The 13,778-nt window shown below is 45.1% G+C and overlaps 1 protein-coding gene and 1 long non-coding RNA gene across 3 annotated transcripts in view; one reads left to right on the top strand and one right to left on the bottom strand.

Annotated features, from left to right (window-relative positions):
- The window catches only part of LOC146060422 (uncharacterized), a 36,854-nt gene that overhangs the window by 20,805 nt on the left and 2,271 nt on the right, over positions 1–13,778 (bottom strand). The window contains exons 1-2 of one of the 2 annotated variants that reach the window (XR_014470429.1): positions 10,658–10,826; positions 9,913–10,033 (exon numbers count right to left, since the gene is read on the bottom strand). This is a non-coding gene — a long non-coding RNA (uncharacterized LOC146060422). Of the gene's footprint in view, positions 1–9,912; positions 10,034–10,657; positions 10,827–13,778 lie in introns of those variants that run through there. The other variant, XR_014470430.1, reaches the window with a different exon arrangement.
- On the top strand, positions 1,306–6,010 carry LOC146060418 (fatty acid-binding protein, liver-like). Its single transcript, XM_083173600.1, has 4 exons — positions 1,306–1,463; positions 3,723–3,895; positions 5,291–5,380; positions 5,883–6,010. The coding sequence occupies exons 1-4, from the start codon at positions 1,397–1,399 to the stop codon at positions 5,931–5,933; spliced, it is 381 nt and encodes a 126-aa protein (XP_083029726.1). The 5' UTR covers positions 1,306–1,396; the 3' UTR covers positions 5,934–6,010.

Genomic DNA, 13,778 nt, shown 5'->3' with positions numbered 1-13,778 from the left:
GGATAGTGGGGGTATGAAAAGGTCGTAGGACGCGTACCGCCGCCCCTCACGGGCTCGCTGCGCTTGCCACGCTTCGGGTTCACGTTCATCGTGGGGTGGCGTTAACAATTGTGGGGGCCATTTCACACTTCAGGGTGCCTATTTGGCCTCTGTGGGCCATTTAACATTGTTTCCTATGGAAAAATCGGGTCAATTGAGACATTGAACAGGAAAATCGGGTCAATTGAGACATTTAACATTGTTCCCTATGGGAAATCGCGGGCATCGCGTCGGTCGCATCGCACCCGATTTTTAGTGCATTCAATGCCCGCGATTTTTTTTTACCTGCGATGACCACGATCAAATCGTGGGCGCCGTGATAGGTAAAGAGTACCCTTACCCACTACACTGGCGAAGATGGAAAAAAATGTCTGGTGGTTCGAAAATTAAAGTGTTGCAATAGCACCATTTTTTAAAAGTTCACATGACATCTGGGGCCAAATGTAATGCTGCCTGAGTTCGGCGGCTGTGTGGGATGCAACTCTGATTTTTTTATTTTTTTAAGGGGCAATCACTTACAAGGAAAAACCAAACCTTGTAAGTGATTGCTGAGTTAAGCCAGCATCCCACACAGCTGCCGAACTCAGGCGGCTTTACATTTGAAAGAATAAGTATAGGAATCAATGTAACAAGGCTCAAGAGCCTACCCCCAAATACATGACATTGCACCAAACGGGTGGGCCGCAGCACTGGGAAGTGTAGATTACTCTCAGCCATAGCTGTTTCTATAATGGATGCAATGTGTGTGGTGCACACAGGCCCCTGAGCCCAGCAGGACCCACACTGCACACGTTTCAATACTCGTCTTTCCATGCCGGAGGCTGCATCTGCGTCAAAAATTGCTGCCAAAATGGCTGCAGCACTTTAGTAGTTAATTTAGACCTGTGCATGCGCAGGAGACTCTGGCACAATTCCAGAGTCTATGGAACTGTGGCGTGGAGGAGGCCCACTCAGAATCTGCACACAGTAAATTATTTATATATACCATCTTATATTCAACATTAGTGCCTGTTTTCTTTTACTCACAGCTGTCATTACTAAACCACATTAAACACTGTAATCATAGTTTATTTTAACTGGTTTTAAATGCCCCATAAATCGTAAGTACTCTTTTTGTATGACGGAATAGAAACTGTGTGTTACATAATATTCACTGGTACCAATATCACTGGACACTGAACTATGGGTCATTTCCATGATCATTAAACAAAGCATTAATGATTAATAGAGGAGCGGTTAATTATTATGGCATGCAATACATAAGTTGGTGTGTCTAGACATATATAAAGATGCCTTAGTGTAAGTACTGTCACCTTCTGTCACTTCTACTGAGTCCACCCCAACATAAATTATCACCATGGCCTTTGCTGGAACCTGGCATGTCTATTCTCAGGAGAACTATGAAAATTTCCTAAGGGCTGTGGGTAAGTGTATTAATTGTATAACACACTTTGGGGCAGATGTATTAAGCCTTAACAAGAGATAAATGCAAGGGTGATAAGGAGAGATAAATGTCCAGCCAATCACCTCCTAACTGACTTATTTCAAACACAGGCTGTAACATGGCAGTAAGGAGCTGATTGGCTGGACGTTTATCTCTCTTTATCACCCTTGCATTTATCTCTTGTTAAGGCTTAATACATCTGCCCCAAAGAGGTTTATACTCTACTTATTTCCAACAGCTCTTTAACCCCTTGAGTGGTGGGTTTTTCTGGGGCAGGACACACCTACCAGGGCAGGTTTGTCCTGCCCCAGCAAAACCCACCACAAATCATAGGAGCCCCACCCTCACTCCAGCATTTATACGCCGGAGGCTGAGCTTCCCACAGCAGTGACCAAAGGCGGCAGGCTCGGGGATGTTCACGGCGGCTAGGGTGGGCTCCCGAGCCACCCCGAACAATCCCGAGCCTGCCGCCTACATCACTGCTGTAAAGTGAATGGCGGCTGGGGAAGCGGCAGGGGTCAGAGGAGCTCCGGCATATGATCGTCGGAGCAGAGGTGATGGGGGCACCACTGGCGCACACCACTGGCGCGCACCTACTGCATATTAGTAGTATGCCTGGAAATTTTGCTGCTGTCCGGGCATACCACCCAAGGGGTTAATACAGATTTTGATTTCAAATATGTTAAACAATTACAATTTTAGAGGAGCAAAAAGTACAGTTGTCAATTGTCGTAATAATAGGAATAATTTTAAAAAAGTAGGAGATTCGGGGGGGGGGGGATCGGGCATGCTTTCGCAGGGGTGGTGTTAACTTGCTCGCTAGGCTCAAAATGTACACAGCCTATCAAGCAGGTCTGAATCAGGCCGAATACGTAGTATTCTTGTCTTTCTAGACTAACAATGCATAAAAGGCCTGATTCAGAGATGGACACAGTTAAGTACTGCAGCAGCATTTTTGTAAGCAGCGACTGTGCTAAAATATGCAAAAGCCACAGGAGGCCTCTTGAGTTAAAAGACGCCCACTGCCAGTTTCTGTGGTGTGTTGCTGCCTAAATTAGGCCTAATGAAGTGCTTGACTCAGATTCCAGATAAATGCCCATTGCATTCTGCATGTAATCCTAATGTTCCTACACACTGGCCCTTATTCTGGTTGAATGCGTTTGCACAGGGACCAATTGTGGTGCTGTACGCATTTCATATGCAGGGTGCGTGCACTCACGGTGAACAGACTGTTTGCCGGGGACACACACCGAGGACATCAGATGGGGGCGGAGAGGGGCCCGAGGCCATGACACGGGTGCGGAGGGGCAGGCAGCTGAAATCAACAGATGTCAGCTGCCCACCCGTTTCCTTCCCAGCCTGCACACATATGTGAGTGACTTGAAAGTCACTTTTATATGCGTGCACTTACCAAATCTTTCGATGGTCGGCAATCATCGAAAGATGTGGGCGTTCCCCCCCCCCCATGCCTACGAAACACCATTCTCATGCCCTGCGTGCGAATTGCACTTGCAAATGGGTGATGCCAACCATTCGCAAGGTGGGGTTTGGTGGACTCACAAGGCTGCAAATTCCCTCTCTGTACGATATGTGACAACTCCAAAATGATTAACGATATTGACGGAGCTTTAAAAACAGATGACCCGCGGGTAAAGACTTAACAATATCGTTAAAGATATCTTTCAATGCCATCACTGGGACCCCTGCTGACCATGCAGTCACTGGTGGCATTGTCAGATTGGACTGCATGTTCAGGCTATCAGGCATGTCTTTAACAATCCACGGGGGCGTGCTTCATTGATATAAAGGGTACACTCTGAATGATATGCATAATGATATCATTAACAATATGTTATCGTGCATATCGTTCATGCAAATTGGATAGTGTATACCCTGCTATAGCAGTTAATTACAAAAAATGATTGATAGAAGATGGGAAATGAACTGAAGTAGTAAGTTGCCCATACACGGAGCGTTTTCCCCATGCGATGCGATGCGTGCTCCTGTGCACATGACATTGCACAGCACAAAAGGTATGTGCAGCCCGTTCTTTTAGGACTAGATCGCATGGAAATTAGTACAAAAGGCACGCTGCTGTGGTACATTGCATGCTATTTGTATTAGATGCGATCTGATTTACTTCAAAAAGTGCTCAGTGTATGTTCACCTTAAATGTTCACTATATTAAAACAGCCTAGAAATATTAGGCCCTTTGTTTAATTCAATATTTGTATTTCAGGTTTGCCAGACGAAATAATCAAAGTCGCAAAAGATATTAATCCTGTGATTGAAATCCAGCAAAATGGAAATGATTTTGTTGTTACATCAAAGACTGCAAAACAATCTCAAAGTAATACCTTTACAGCGGGAAAGGAGTCAGAAATCACCAGCGTCGGTGGGAAGAAGATTAAGGTAATGAGCCAAGATGTGGTGCTGCCAATTCCATTGGACTGTTTATTCTAGATAGAAATCAGTTAGGGTTATGACCAGAGAGTGGAATTCTAATAGATAGAAGGTGTAGTGTATGGAAAGGAATCAATGTCAACTGAAAAGAGGCAGGGACTGCTTGAATCATAGACATTGGTGAATGACTTTGACCTACATTATTTTAGCCTTTTATACTTATTTGTCAATGTATTCTGACCTCTGTTTGTGTGACCTGTTAGCCTGGTTATGTCACAGTTGCTACCAGTGTTCCCTCTAAGCTGTGCGCACGTGCGCGTGCACACACCTTGACGAGCGTGCGCACAGACATTACAATTGAGCGCACAAAGCAGCAGTGGTCCCTTTTTGCAGTTGTGGACTCAATTAATGTGTGTTTTACCCATTAACTACATTGTGTACTGTATTTTGAATGTTGAAATGTTTAATATCATTTTGAAGTAAAGTTAACACAAATGCTGAATGTCATTTTCCAGTTATATATAAGTGACACACAAAAATGTAAATTTCATTCCAAAGTTGCACAGGCAAAATCTTTAGCCGCACACAGCCTTCGTAAAATTAGAGGGAACATTGGTTGCTACAGTTTTCAGATGGGTTTTTCCACTTGTGCCTTTTACTAAAATACTACTTAAATATGTTAATGCATGTGCATATACTACAAAGCTGACGTACAGTGAATATGGCCAGGCTGGTATATATAACTTAATTGGGAAACATCTACAAATGACATGACTCCCCATTAAAACTCAGAATATATCAGCCTGATATATTGTTTCTGGATGAATCAGAATGACATATGCGTTATATATCGTTCAGTGGGTATGCCCAATATGCAGTTGCCCACTGTCGCTGGCCTCATCAGTTTGGCCCTGCTGCATGGCCAACTGTGTGATAATGCCAGCGACATGTCGTATGCTAAAGAAGGAGGGAGCAATATGCTACTCCATCCTTCATTAGATCGTGCTAATGTGTACCACGGTAAGGATATGTTGGCTGCTATAATGTCCCGGTACACATCGCCTCAGGGTATACTCATATTCAGGTCAACTTCCAATTGGAATTATGCACATTCCCAAATTCCTTTTGGAGCAAGTTCAATGCTGGCACAGGGTACTTTATATGGAGCACATGTGTAATTTAACATATACACAGTGTACAAGGAACTGTATTAAAAATAAAACCATTCATTGGAATGTACTTGAAAAACAAAATAAAATGTGAATCACTTTATATATTGCATAGTGTTATTGTAATATAAATAAAACTATGCAATATATAATATATTAGTATGGATTTAAGTGGTAATGTCAAAAAATAGATATATTTTTAAAGACCTGTCATATGTATATATTTTGTATCCAGGTCACTGTGAATTTAGAAGGTGGAAAACTTATCTGCAAGAGTGACAAGTTCTCTCACATTCAGGAGATCAATGGAGATGAGATGGTGGAGGTAAATGTGAATTCTCAAAAGTGTCATTTAGATCAATAAAGTGAAATGAAGTATATAGATAACATGTCAAAGAATGTCATGGGCAGTACGGATGGTGTAATAATGGTTAGCATTACTGCCTCACAGCACTGAGGTTATGGGTTCTATTCCCACCATGGCCCTAACTGTACAGAGTTTGTATATTCTCCCCGTACTTGAGTGGGTTTTCTCCGAGTACTCCGGTTTCCTCCCACAATCCAAAAATATACTGGTAGGTCAATTGGCTTCCAACAAAAAATTAACCCTAAAATGTCTGTGTATGCATGTACATGTGGTGGGGAATATAGATTGTAAGCTCCACTGGGGCAGGGACGGATGCGAATGGGCAACTATACTCTGTAAAGCGCTGCAGAATATGTGTTTGCTTTATAAGAAACTGTTAATAAATACATAAATAAAAAAGCTAATTGAATCCAAGTAGGATTTTCTCATTGAGGTGATCTTTCTTCTGTCTTTCTTGCAGACAATCACTACTGGCTCAGCAACACTGATAAGGAAAAGCAAAAGAGCATAGGGGAGAACCTTGCAAACAGCCTTTTTTACTACTGAACTAAGAATTTTGATTGTCTAATAAAGTAACATTTGAACTTATTTGTGGGGATATTTTTGTGTTTGGGGAAAAAAAGTAACTTGATGTGCATAACAATGGCCCACTATACTGAAACCGTACTGTAGACCCTTATTCATGGGTGCTGGAATAGGGGGGGGGGGGGGGGGGTGCAGGTTTCTCAGGGCGCAGTTTGGCCACTATCAACAGGTAATTCCTTCATTTCCCCCCACAGCACTTTTTCACCTGCCTCCAGGGCCTACTCCCCCCTGCACCCAGCTACAACCCCTACAGTGTGTGGCTGGTTTCTGTGGGCTGGCATCTCCTCTGCGACCATCCCTTTGCTCTTCTTACATCTCACTTCATATGCAGGGCCAGCGCTACCCACTCAGCAGCTCCTGCAAAGCAGGGAGGCGCCATGCTGAAAAGGCGCTGTCTTCCTCCCTGCTCTGCTAAAGCTGTCTCAGCCGTCACTGTCACTGCCTCCTGCACACCACCCGCAGCGCCTGTCTGACAGTGGGCGGCAGTATGTAGAGGCCACTGCCAGTCCTTAACACTCCGCCCCCTCTATCTCCTCCCCTCTTCTTCCATCTCCTCCTTCTCTCCCCTCCTTTCCCCCTCAGTCACGAGAGGGGTGTAATGGCATCCTCAGCGTCCTACCTACGCAGATGGAAGAGGAGGGACTGCACAAGAGTTAAACAGCAAAAGAACAGTGATTATTTTATTATACAGGTTGAGTATCCCCTATCCGAAATGCTCGGGACCACGAGCATTCCGGATAGGGGAATTTTTCGGTTTTTGTAATATTTTTTTTTTTAGGCATACTTACTTGTCCCCTGATGGTGTCCGGTGGTCCCTCAGCGTCCACGCAGTCCCCGGGCGTCCACAGTAGGCCTCCGGCATCTTCTCCGGGTCTCCAGCACACTCGCCCAATGCATTCCTGGGACCGCTGGAGACCCTGGAGAAGATGCCGGGGGCCTGCTGTGGACGCCCGGGGACTTGGTAAGTATGAAAAGAGGGTATGGGGAGTTAAAAAATAAAAAATAAAATTTGAATGATTCCAAAAACCACGGTTTTTGGAATAATTCGGATAAGGGATGTACGGATACAGGATACTCAACCTGTACATGTTTATAACAAGTTTTTTTAATAATTGTAGATTTTTGTATATTAATTTAGACACTTTTTAAATAATGGGCTGGGTTATGTGCCTAAAGGTGGCCATGCACGCTGCAATCGGGCATCGCACAGTACAAAAAGTATGTGCTGCACATACTTTTTGTACTGCTTTCGGATCGCGCACACATTGCATGGATGCCGTGCGATGCGATCTAGCCCATAAATTATGCGATTCTCGCAGCGTGTATTGGCATCTTTAGTGACTGCAACATTTTGCGGACACAGCACTGAGATGGTGTATGCCTCCATAGGATCTCATGTTGCATACACTCCCACAATTGGGCTGCAGCTTGTTGCAATGGTAATGTGAAAGGGCGCAAAATGTATGGTTTGCAGGAGAGCGCAAGACACCCTAGCACCGGCCCTGTTCATATGTTCCTCCCTGTTTACCCTAATCTGCCCTTTGTTGTTCCACATCCTGCCCTTACGGCATCTCCTGACCCCCCACCTCACATTTTTAATCGGGATCAGTTGAAAATGTACCCTGTAAAGTCTCATCACCTTCCATACACAGCATCAGCCTAGGGGGTGAGATGCTCTAAAGCAAAAATGCAGTAAAAATCCCGTTAACGGGGTTTTACCGGTGTACCGGCAACATATTTCTTAAAGGTACACTGTACCACTCCGAGTCCGTACATCCTTACTTGCACCACTGTTAAAATGTAAATATCATCTAAATGTTTTACAGTGGTTCTGCGCTTTTCTAGTTTCCCATCTCTGTCATCAGGTAGGTGATGTTACGAATAAGTTCAGCTTCCCTTGAGGGGGACCAAAAAGTTGTAATGTCAAGTCAGCATTCTAGGGTGCACTGGGAGCACTGTTGCAGTAGAGAAAGAACAAAAAAACTAATTCAGAGATAGATGCAAATGTCGCCGCTAATGTGGATGTGCAAAAAAAAACACAAAATTAAAATCAATAAAAAGACAGTGAGTGATTAACCAATAGGCTGATTAGGCTTCAGCCTAGAGCTCCAAGAGGGATGGGGGGCACTTTGCAGGTGGCAGCTGAGGAATAAAATAAAGGCCTAATTTATTCCATGCTTATAAGCTATCACTCGTCCCGATATACTGTGGGGGGTAAAATTCTTAGGGTGACTGCCTGATCGCTGGGCCGATGGAACCATTACTTTATGGTACATTGTGCTACAGCGCACATGTGTTTAGCAACATTCCAAGGGGAGCCACATGTGTATTAGCCTAGGGCACCTGGAACTTTTAATCAGACCTGAAGGATAATTCTGTCCCTGCGGCAGCACCAGTACAGTTTATTCAAGCCACCGTGGGGTCTGTCACATGATTATTACACTACTGGTTCCAAGCTGGTCCTGGTGCCAGAGTAAGCTTGCACATGTGGTTCTTCAATTGCCAGCTTGTCTTGCAGTGGGCCTATTAAAAGCTACAGTTGTGTCCACATACATCTTGGCTTTTTTTCTCAATTTGTCACAACATGTAAAACACGGCTTAGCTGTTTTTCCAAATGTAGCAAGTAGATAGAGTCTAAAAAATTTCTGAAGCAGTACAACTTGTATAAAGTAATAGATTAGAGAAGCAAATTTTTAGAAAAATCACAAAGCGTGACTTTTGCAGAGTCCAAGGTGTGCCATATTGCGCCATACATGGTGCAGTAAAACCAAGATGTACGTGGACACATCTGTATGAAAATATAAACAATTCCATAGGGGCATACACAGGGGGCAATTTTAACCCCATTTCTAAGTGATCTGACAAGATTGATTAGAAATGAAGCATGGATTGCTCTCTGTGTATGGCCCAGCTATCAACCACAGAGATAGACAGTGCTTGAACTGTCTATCTTACTAGATTGCTGGGTTTTGACTTTATTAGGCAAAGCTATACAGATCACTCAGCACACATTGCGGGTGCTGAGCAGCATGTGCAGCTATGTGTGCTGAGAGATTAAGGGGCGCATTTATCATTGTATAGCGATGCCGGCGTGATGACACCGCCGGGCATCGCATTGCGGTATCATCTGATACCGCCTGGATGTATCAATTTGAGGGCGCAGGGACAGGGCTCCGAAAGGAGCCCGTCCCTGCGAAGCCTTGACCCGGAAGCCGTGGGGTCTGCACATGCCCGGTTATGCGCTGACCCCCGCCGACCCCTGTGACCGCACTGCCCCGCTCGCAGTGCAATCCCGTAGCCATAGGCTACAATGGGCTATCGCCGTATCAGAATGGCGATAGCCCAAGGGTGCGATGCCGGGCTGCCCGATGTTGATACATCGGGCAGCTTTGCATCCCCCACAGAAACCTATGGGGGATGCATCCGGCGGCGCTGCAGGGGGGGATCGCAGCAGGGATCGAAGATTTAATACATTTCAGTGATACATAATATTTGCGGTTACCCCCCGAAAACGGGTGTTTTCGGGAATTGAGCCGCAAATGTTACTTGATAAATGGGTCCCTAATGCTTTAACAAGTCACTCAGCAAGGCCTGCAGTCGCCCCGTGTACATACAAATATTGTTGTTTTTTTAAATATATATTTATATTTAACATGCAGAAGTAGACAGATTCTGCTCGCCTAAAGTTGGCTAGTTGCATGGAGCACCACTTTTATTGGACAAACAAGTTAGGCAGTTGGATAAAAGCAAATCTAGTGTATAGCCAGCATAAGGCAGAAATGTACCAAATGTCTACAGCGTTAAGAAGTGGACAAGAACATGATAAATGCTAGCTAGAAGCTAAATGGCTGCCATGAGCAACTTTTCCATTTAGCCACTTCCCCACCATCACTGCCCCATGTTACCTGGATGTGGCTGGCCTGGAACCAGGGCTGGATTAAGCCTTTGGGGGGCCCGGGTGACTTTAGACAGGGGCCCTCTCCCTCTTGTCATTATTGGCCGCAAACTGCACGAGAGAATATTACTCTGTCAAAACACAGTAACGGCAGTATAAACTTATAGTTCATAGAGTCACTATAATAGCAGATAAAAGCAAGTGGTAATATTAGCAGCAAAGCCTTGCATGTAGATAATACATATGTATAATGTCACTGACTAGTTAAAAAAAAACTAGGAGGCCAGTTCAAATGTAAGGACATGTAATAAAGCAAAGGTGGAACATTGCACTAGTAAGGTACATGTATGCTAGTCAGGGCATCTGGATTATCAAATAATTGTACCCATAATATATGTGGTCTACAGCTGCAGCTGGACAGAAAGAATAGGGAAAAATTAGTTGGGAAAGTACGTACAAACTTGCTGGTAGTAGATGTCTAGTGGATCTAGAATGTACAACAGGCTGATAGCACTAATGGGGAAAAAAAGAATATATGCCAGACACATAAATGCCTGACCCTCTGAACCCCCCCCCCCCCCCCCCGCCTCCCCCACCTGCATTATTATTTGTTTCTGCAATCCCTGTATCATATGTATGTAATGGCTATATGTGTTGGGATATTATACCAACAGCTTATCTACAATTGTACAACCTATTGGAGAGATGTCCACTGCAAATTAAAAGGACAGTATTGTTTAATTTCTGTTACTTACCCTTTCGCGATCATTCAGAAGGGGTCAAATTCAGCCCCCGTTCCGATGTTGGGGGGGTCTGCTAAACTGGCTGCCTCCTCCTGTAGTATGCCCCATTATGAAAATAACTTCCCACCCCCATTGGCAATAGACCTCTGAGTGGTTTTAAATCCCAATCACAGTGCTCCCAGTTACAGATAGCGGAACTTTGGGCAGTGAGTGAGGAGACTGACTGCAGCAGCTTCTCTTCCCAGCCCAGTCCCCTGGGGAGAGAAGCAGCTGCAGAAACAGTCAGTCCTCTTTTGCTGCCCAAAGTTCACAAAGTTGTAATGGATGGTCCCAGTTCCAATTTTTTTTTGATAAATGGCATGTGTTCAAAAAAAGGGCATGGTCTCACTGCATGGGGTGTGGTGTTGCTGCAAGGGGTGTGGTCTTGCAGGAAAAGATTACCTTACTCAGGTACTCAATATATTGGCCAACTTTATTTCTTAATTCTTTAAAATTGTAAATGTTTAGTCCCCCGCTATTAACACACCAAAATCACGCTGGACTATCAACTATCAGGTCAGTGGGCAGGGTAAGGGGGTAGCGTACAGCAACACCAGGCGGCTGGGAAGGCGGGCTTTGATGGATGCATAGTTTCATTGCCAGTGTGCACAGGGGGAGAACAAGGAGGCTAATGCAGACTCCCGGTGGGACTGCAAATGAAGAATGACAGAGAGCCGTTTTCGGAGGGTAATAAAAATAATAAACTATGTTTTGGGTGAATGGGTGGTCCGGTGCACCCACAGCCCACCCTCAGTTTTGCCTATTGTAGGGTACACACCAGAACGATTAGGGCTCAATCCCATCAATCTGGATCCAATTCTGACCGATTGGATGTAGACTGTATGTAGATTGGGCATGTTTAGATCCGATTCCGATACCAATCCAATGCGCGTCCCCGCTGTATCAACTGGATACTGACTCAGATCGGATCAGATGCAGATCGTTAGCAGATTGTGTGCTCCAACAGATCGTGCGACCATCTGCTAACAATCAGGATCGTTCTGGTGTGTACCAGGCATTAGTCTGTAGTGGGGAGCAACCCCCCCCACACACACACAAATGGCGACTACCTTGTGGCCACAGAGCGATTCTGGTATTGCAGTGCAGTGGCATTTATTTAAAGCTGGATACACACTATAAGCTTATCGGTCTAATCTTCTGGTTGCAATAAAGATCTGGTATAGTGAGGCCAACACATCACTGCAGGGCACCTGGTGAGATCCATTCTGCACTTGTACAATAGACTTCCAATGTAAAAGAAGTTGAACAGGGGGTAGCACAACACATGTGATGCTACCTGGCTAGGTAATGTACACTTTGGGCCTTATTCTAGTTCATTATTTCTGACAAATTCCTTCTTAGATGGACAAAACCATGGGGGTTATTTTGGTTCACTATTTCTGTCAATTTCCCTCTTAGATGGACAAAACCATGTGCACTGCGGGTGGGGCAGATGTTACTTGTGTAGAGAGAGTTAGATTTGGGTGGGGTTTTATTTCAAAGGGATATCTATATTGCAGTGTAAAAATAAAGCAGGCTGTGTTTTCCCTGCACAGAAACAAAATAACCCACCCAAATCGAATTATCACTGCACATTTTACATCTGCCCCCCCCCCTGCAGTGCACATGGTTTTGTCCATCTAAGAAGGAATTTGTCAGAAAGAGTGAACCAAAATAACCCTCCATGTGCACTGCAGGGGGCAGATGTAACTTGTGCAGAGAGAATTCGATTTGGGGCAGTTATTTTGTTTCTGTGCAGGGTAAATACTGGCTGCATTGTTTTTACACTGCAATATAGATCTCACTTTGAAGTAAAACCCCACCCAAATCTAATTCTCTCTGCACAAGTTACATCTGCCCCACCTGCAGTGCACATGGTTTTGTCCATCTAAGAAGGATTTTGTCAGAAAGAGTGAACTAGAATAAGGCCCCTTGTTCCAGGCGTGTTAAATGTTGCTTGAAAAGAGAAAAAACATATAGAGCAAATATGTTGGTTGGTGCAGTGGCACCAGTAGGGGATATGTGGTGTCACTGAGCAATACTGCTTGTGGACACGTCTAACTTTCACCAGGTAAATGTTTCTGCATTATGCAAAGTACCTAATAGTACCCTCTCTACAGTCTGCACAATGCACAGCATTACCCACCTTTAGAAAGGTTTTCATTTTATATTAACATTCCTCATCCCAACCTCAGCTCATCTTCACTGTTTCCACATAAGAATGGGCATGGAGGTGGTGGCTTACCTACTTATAGTACAAGCATGACCGTGCACTGCACGGAAAGCAGACAATAGCACGGTAGGGATAGCCATTGACTATTGATGATTTTGAAAACTTTTGCCATCGATGTGGGAGAACCAGATAGTTTCCCTACATCAATGTAAAACGAGAACTGATGGTTCTTTTTTTTTTTTCAATGTGTTGAAACACAGAGCATAGCTCCGCCCCCAACACCCAGAATCCCCACCCCAACATTTTGATTGCCCTCGGGCCATTCAGTCAAAGATACTGGATAACCACCGATAGCTAAAACTAACTTGATGGTTATTCCTCACATAGGCCCTTATTCTGATCTGTGCGGCCAGAGCCGCATACGTTGCTCCGGCCGCACAAACCAATCCCCGCCTACAATACGGATCGCCACGGCCGGCCGTACGCGGACGGCTGGCGATCCGCATGAAAATGGTGGGGCGTACGCCTCCACCATGGTGGGAGCTGCCCCCTGCATTCGATGGTCGGCGACCATCGAAGGCAGGGCCGCACGCTCCACCAGCTCCCGCAAGCTTAGACCACACGGACAATCGTCCGTGTGAAAGCTTGTATGGGGGCGGAGAGCTGACATCCGGCGATGTCAGCTTTCCGCCCCCATCACTGGCGTCATAGCCTCATTACCATGCATACGCCCCGCGTTTGCATGGGAACGCCCATGAAACGCTGGGCGTATGCATAGGGTAATGAGGCTATTAAGCCCCTCACGCCCCTATACGCCCCCTTTGCGGCGTATACATTTTTTGTGCGGCGATTTCGCCTGCACATGCGCAGAGTGACCTCTGCGCATGTGCAGAGTGAAAACATCGGCGGTACGGCCGCACG

The sequence above is a fragment of the Crinia signifera genome, chromosome 2, assembly GCF_055691185.1.
Source record: "Crinia signifera chromosome 2, ASM5569118v1, whole genome shotgun sequence".
Classification (NCBI taxonomy): domain Eukaryota; kingdom Metazoa; phylum Chordata; class Amphibia; order Anura; family Myobatrachidae; genus Crinia; species Crinia signifera.
Note: the sequence above shows the minus strand (reverse complement) of the source record. Positions and strands in the feature narration are given on the sequence as shown.

What these genes read in the sequence shown, in the direction of transcription:
- LOC146060418 (XM_083173600.1), top strand. Translation starts at nt 1,397, where the DNA reads ATGGCCTTTGCTGGAACCTGGCATGTCTATTCTCAGGAGAACTATGAA. An exon ending in TCGGTGGGAAGAAGATTAAG is followed by an intron (nt 3,896 to 5,290) that starts GTAATGAGCCAA and finishes TTTTGTATCCAG; the next exon opens with GTCACTGTGAATTTAGAAGG. An exon ending in ATGGAGATGAGATGGTGGAG is followed by an intron (nt 5,381 to 5,882) that starts GTAAATGTGAAT and finishes TCTTTCTTGCAG; the next exon opens with ACAATCACTACTGGCTCAGC.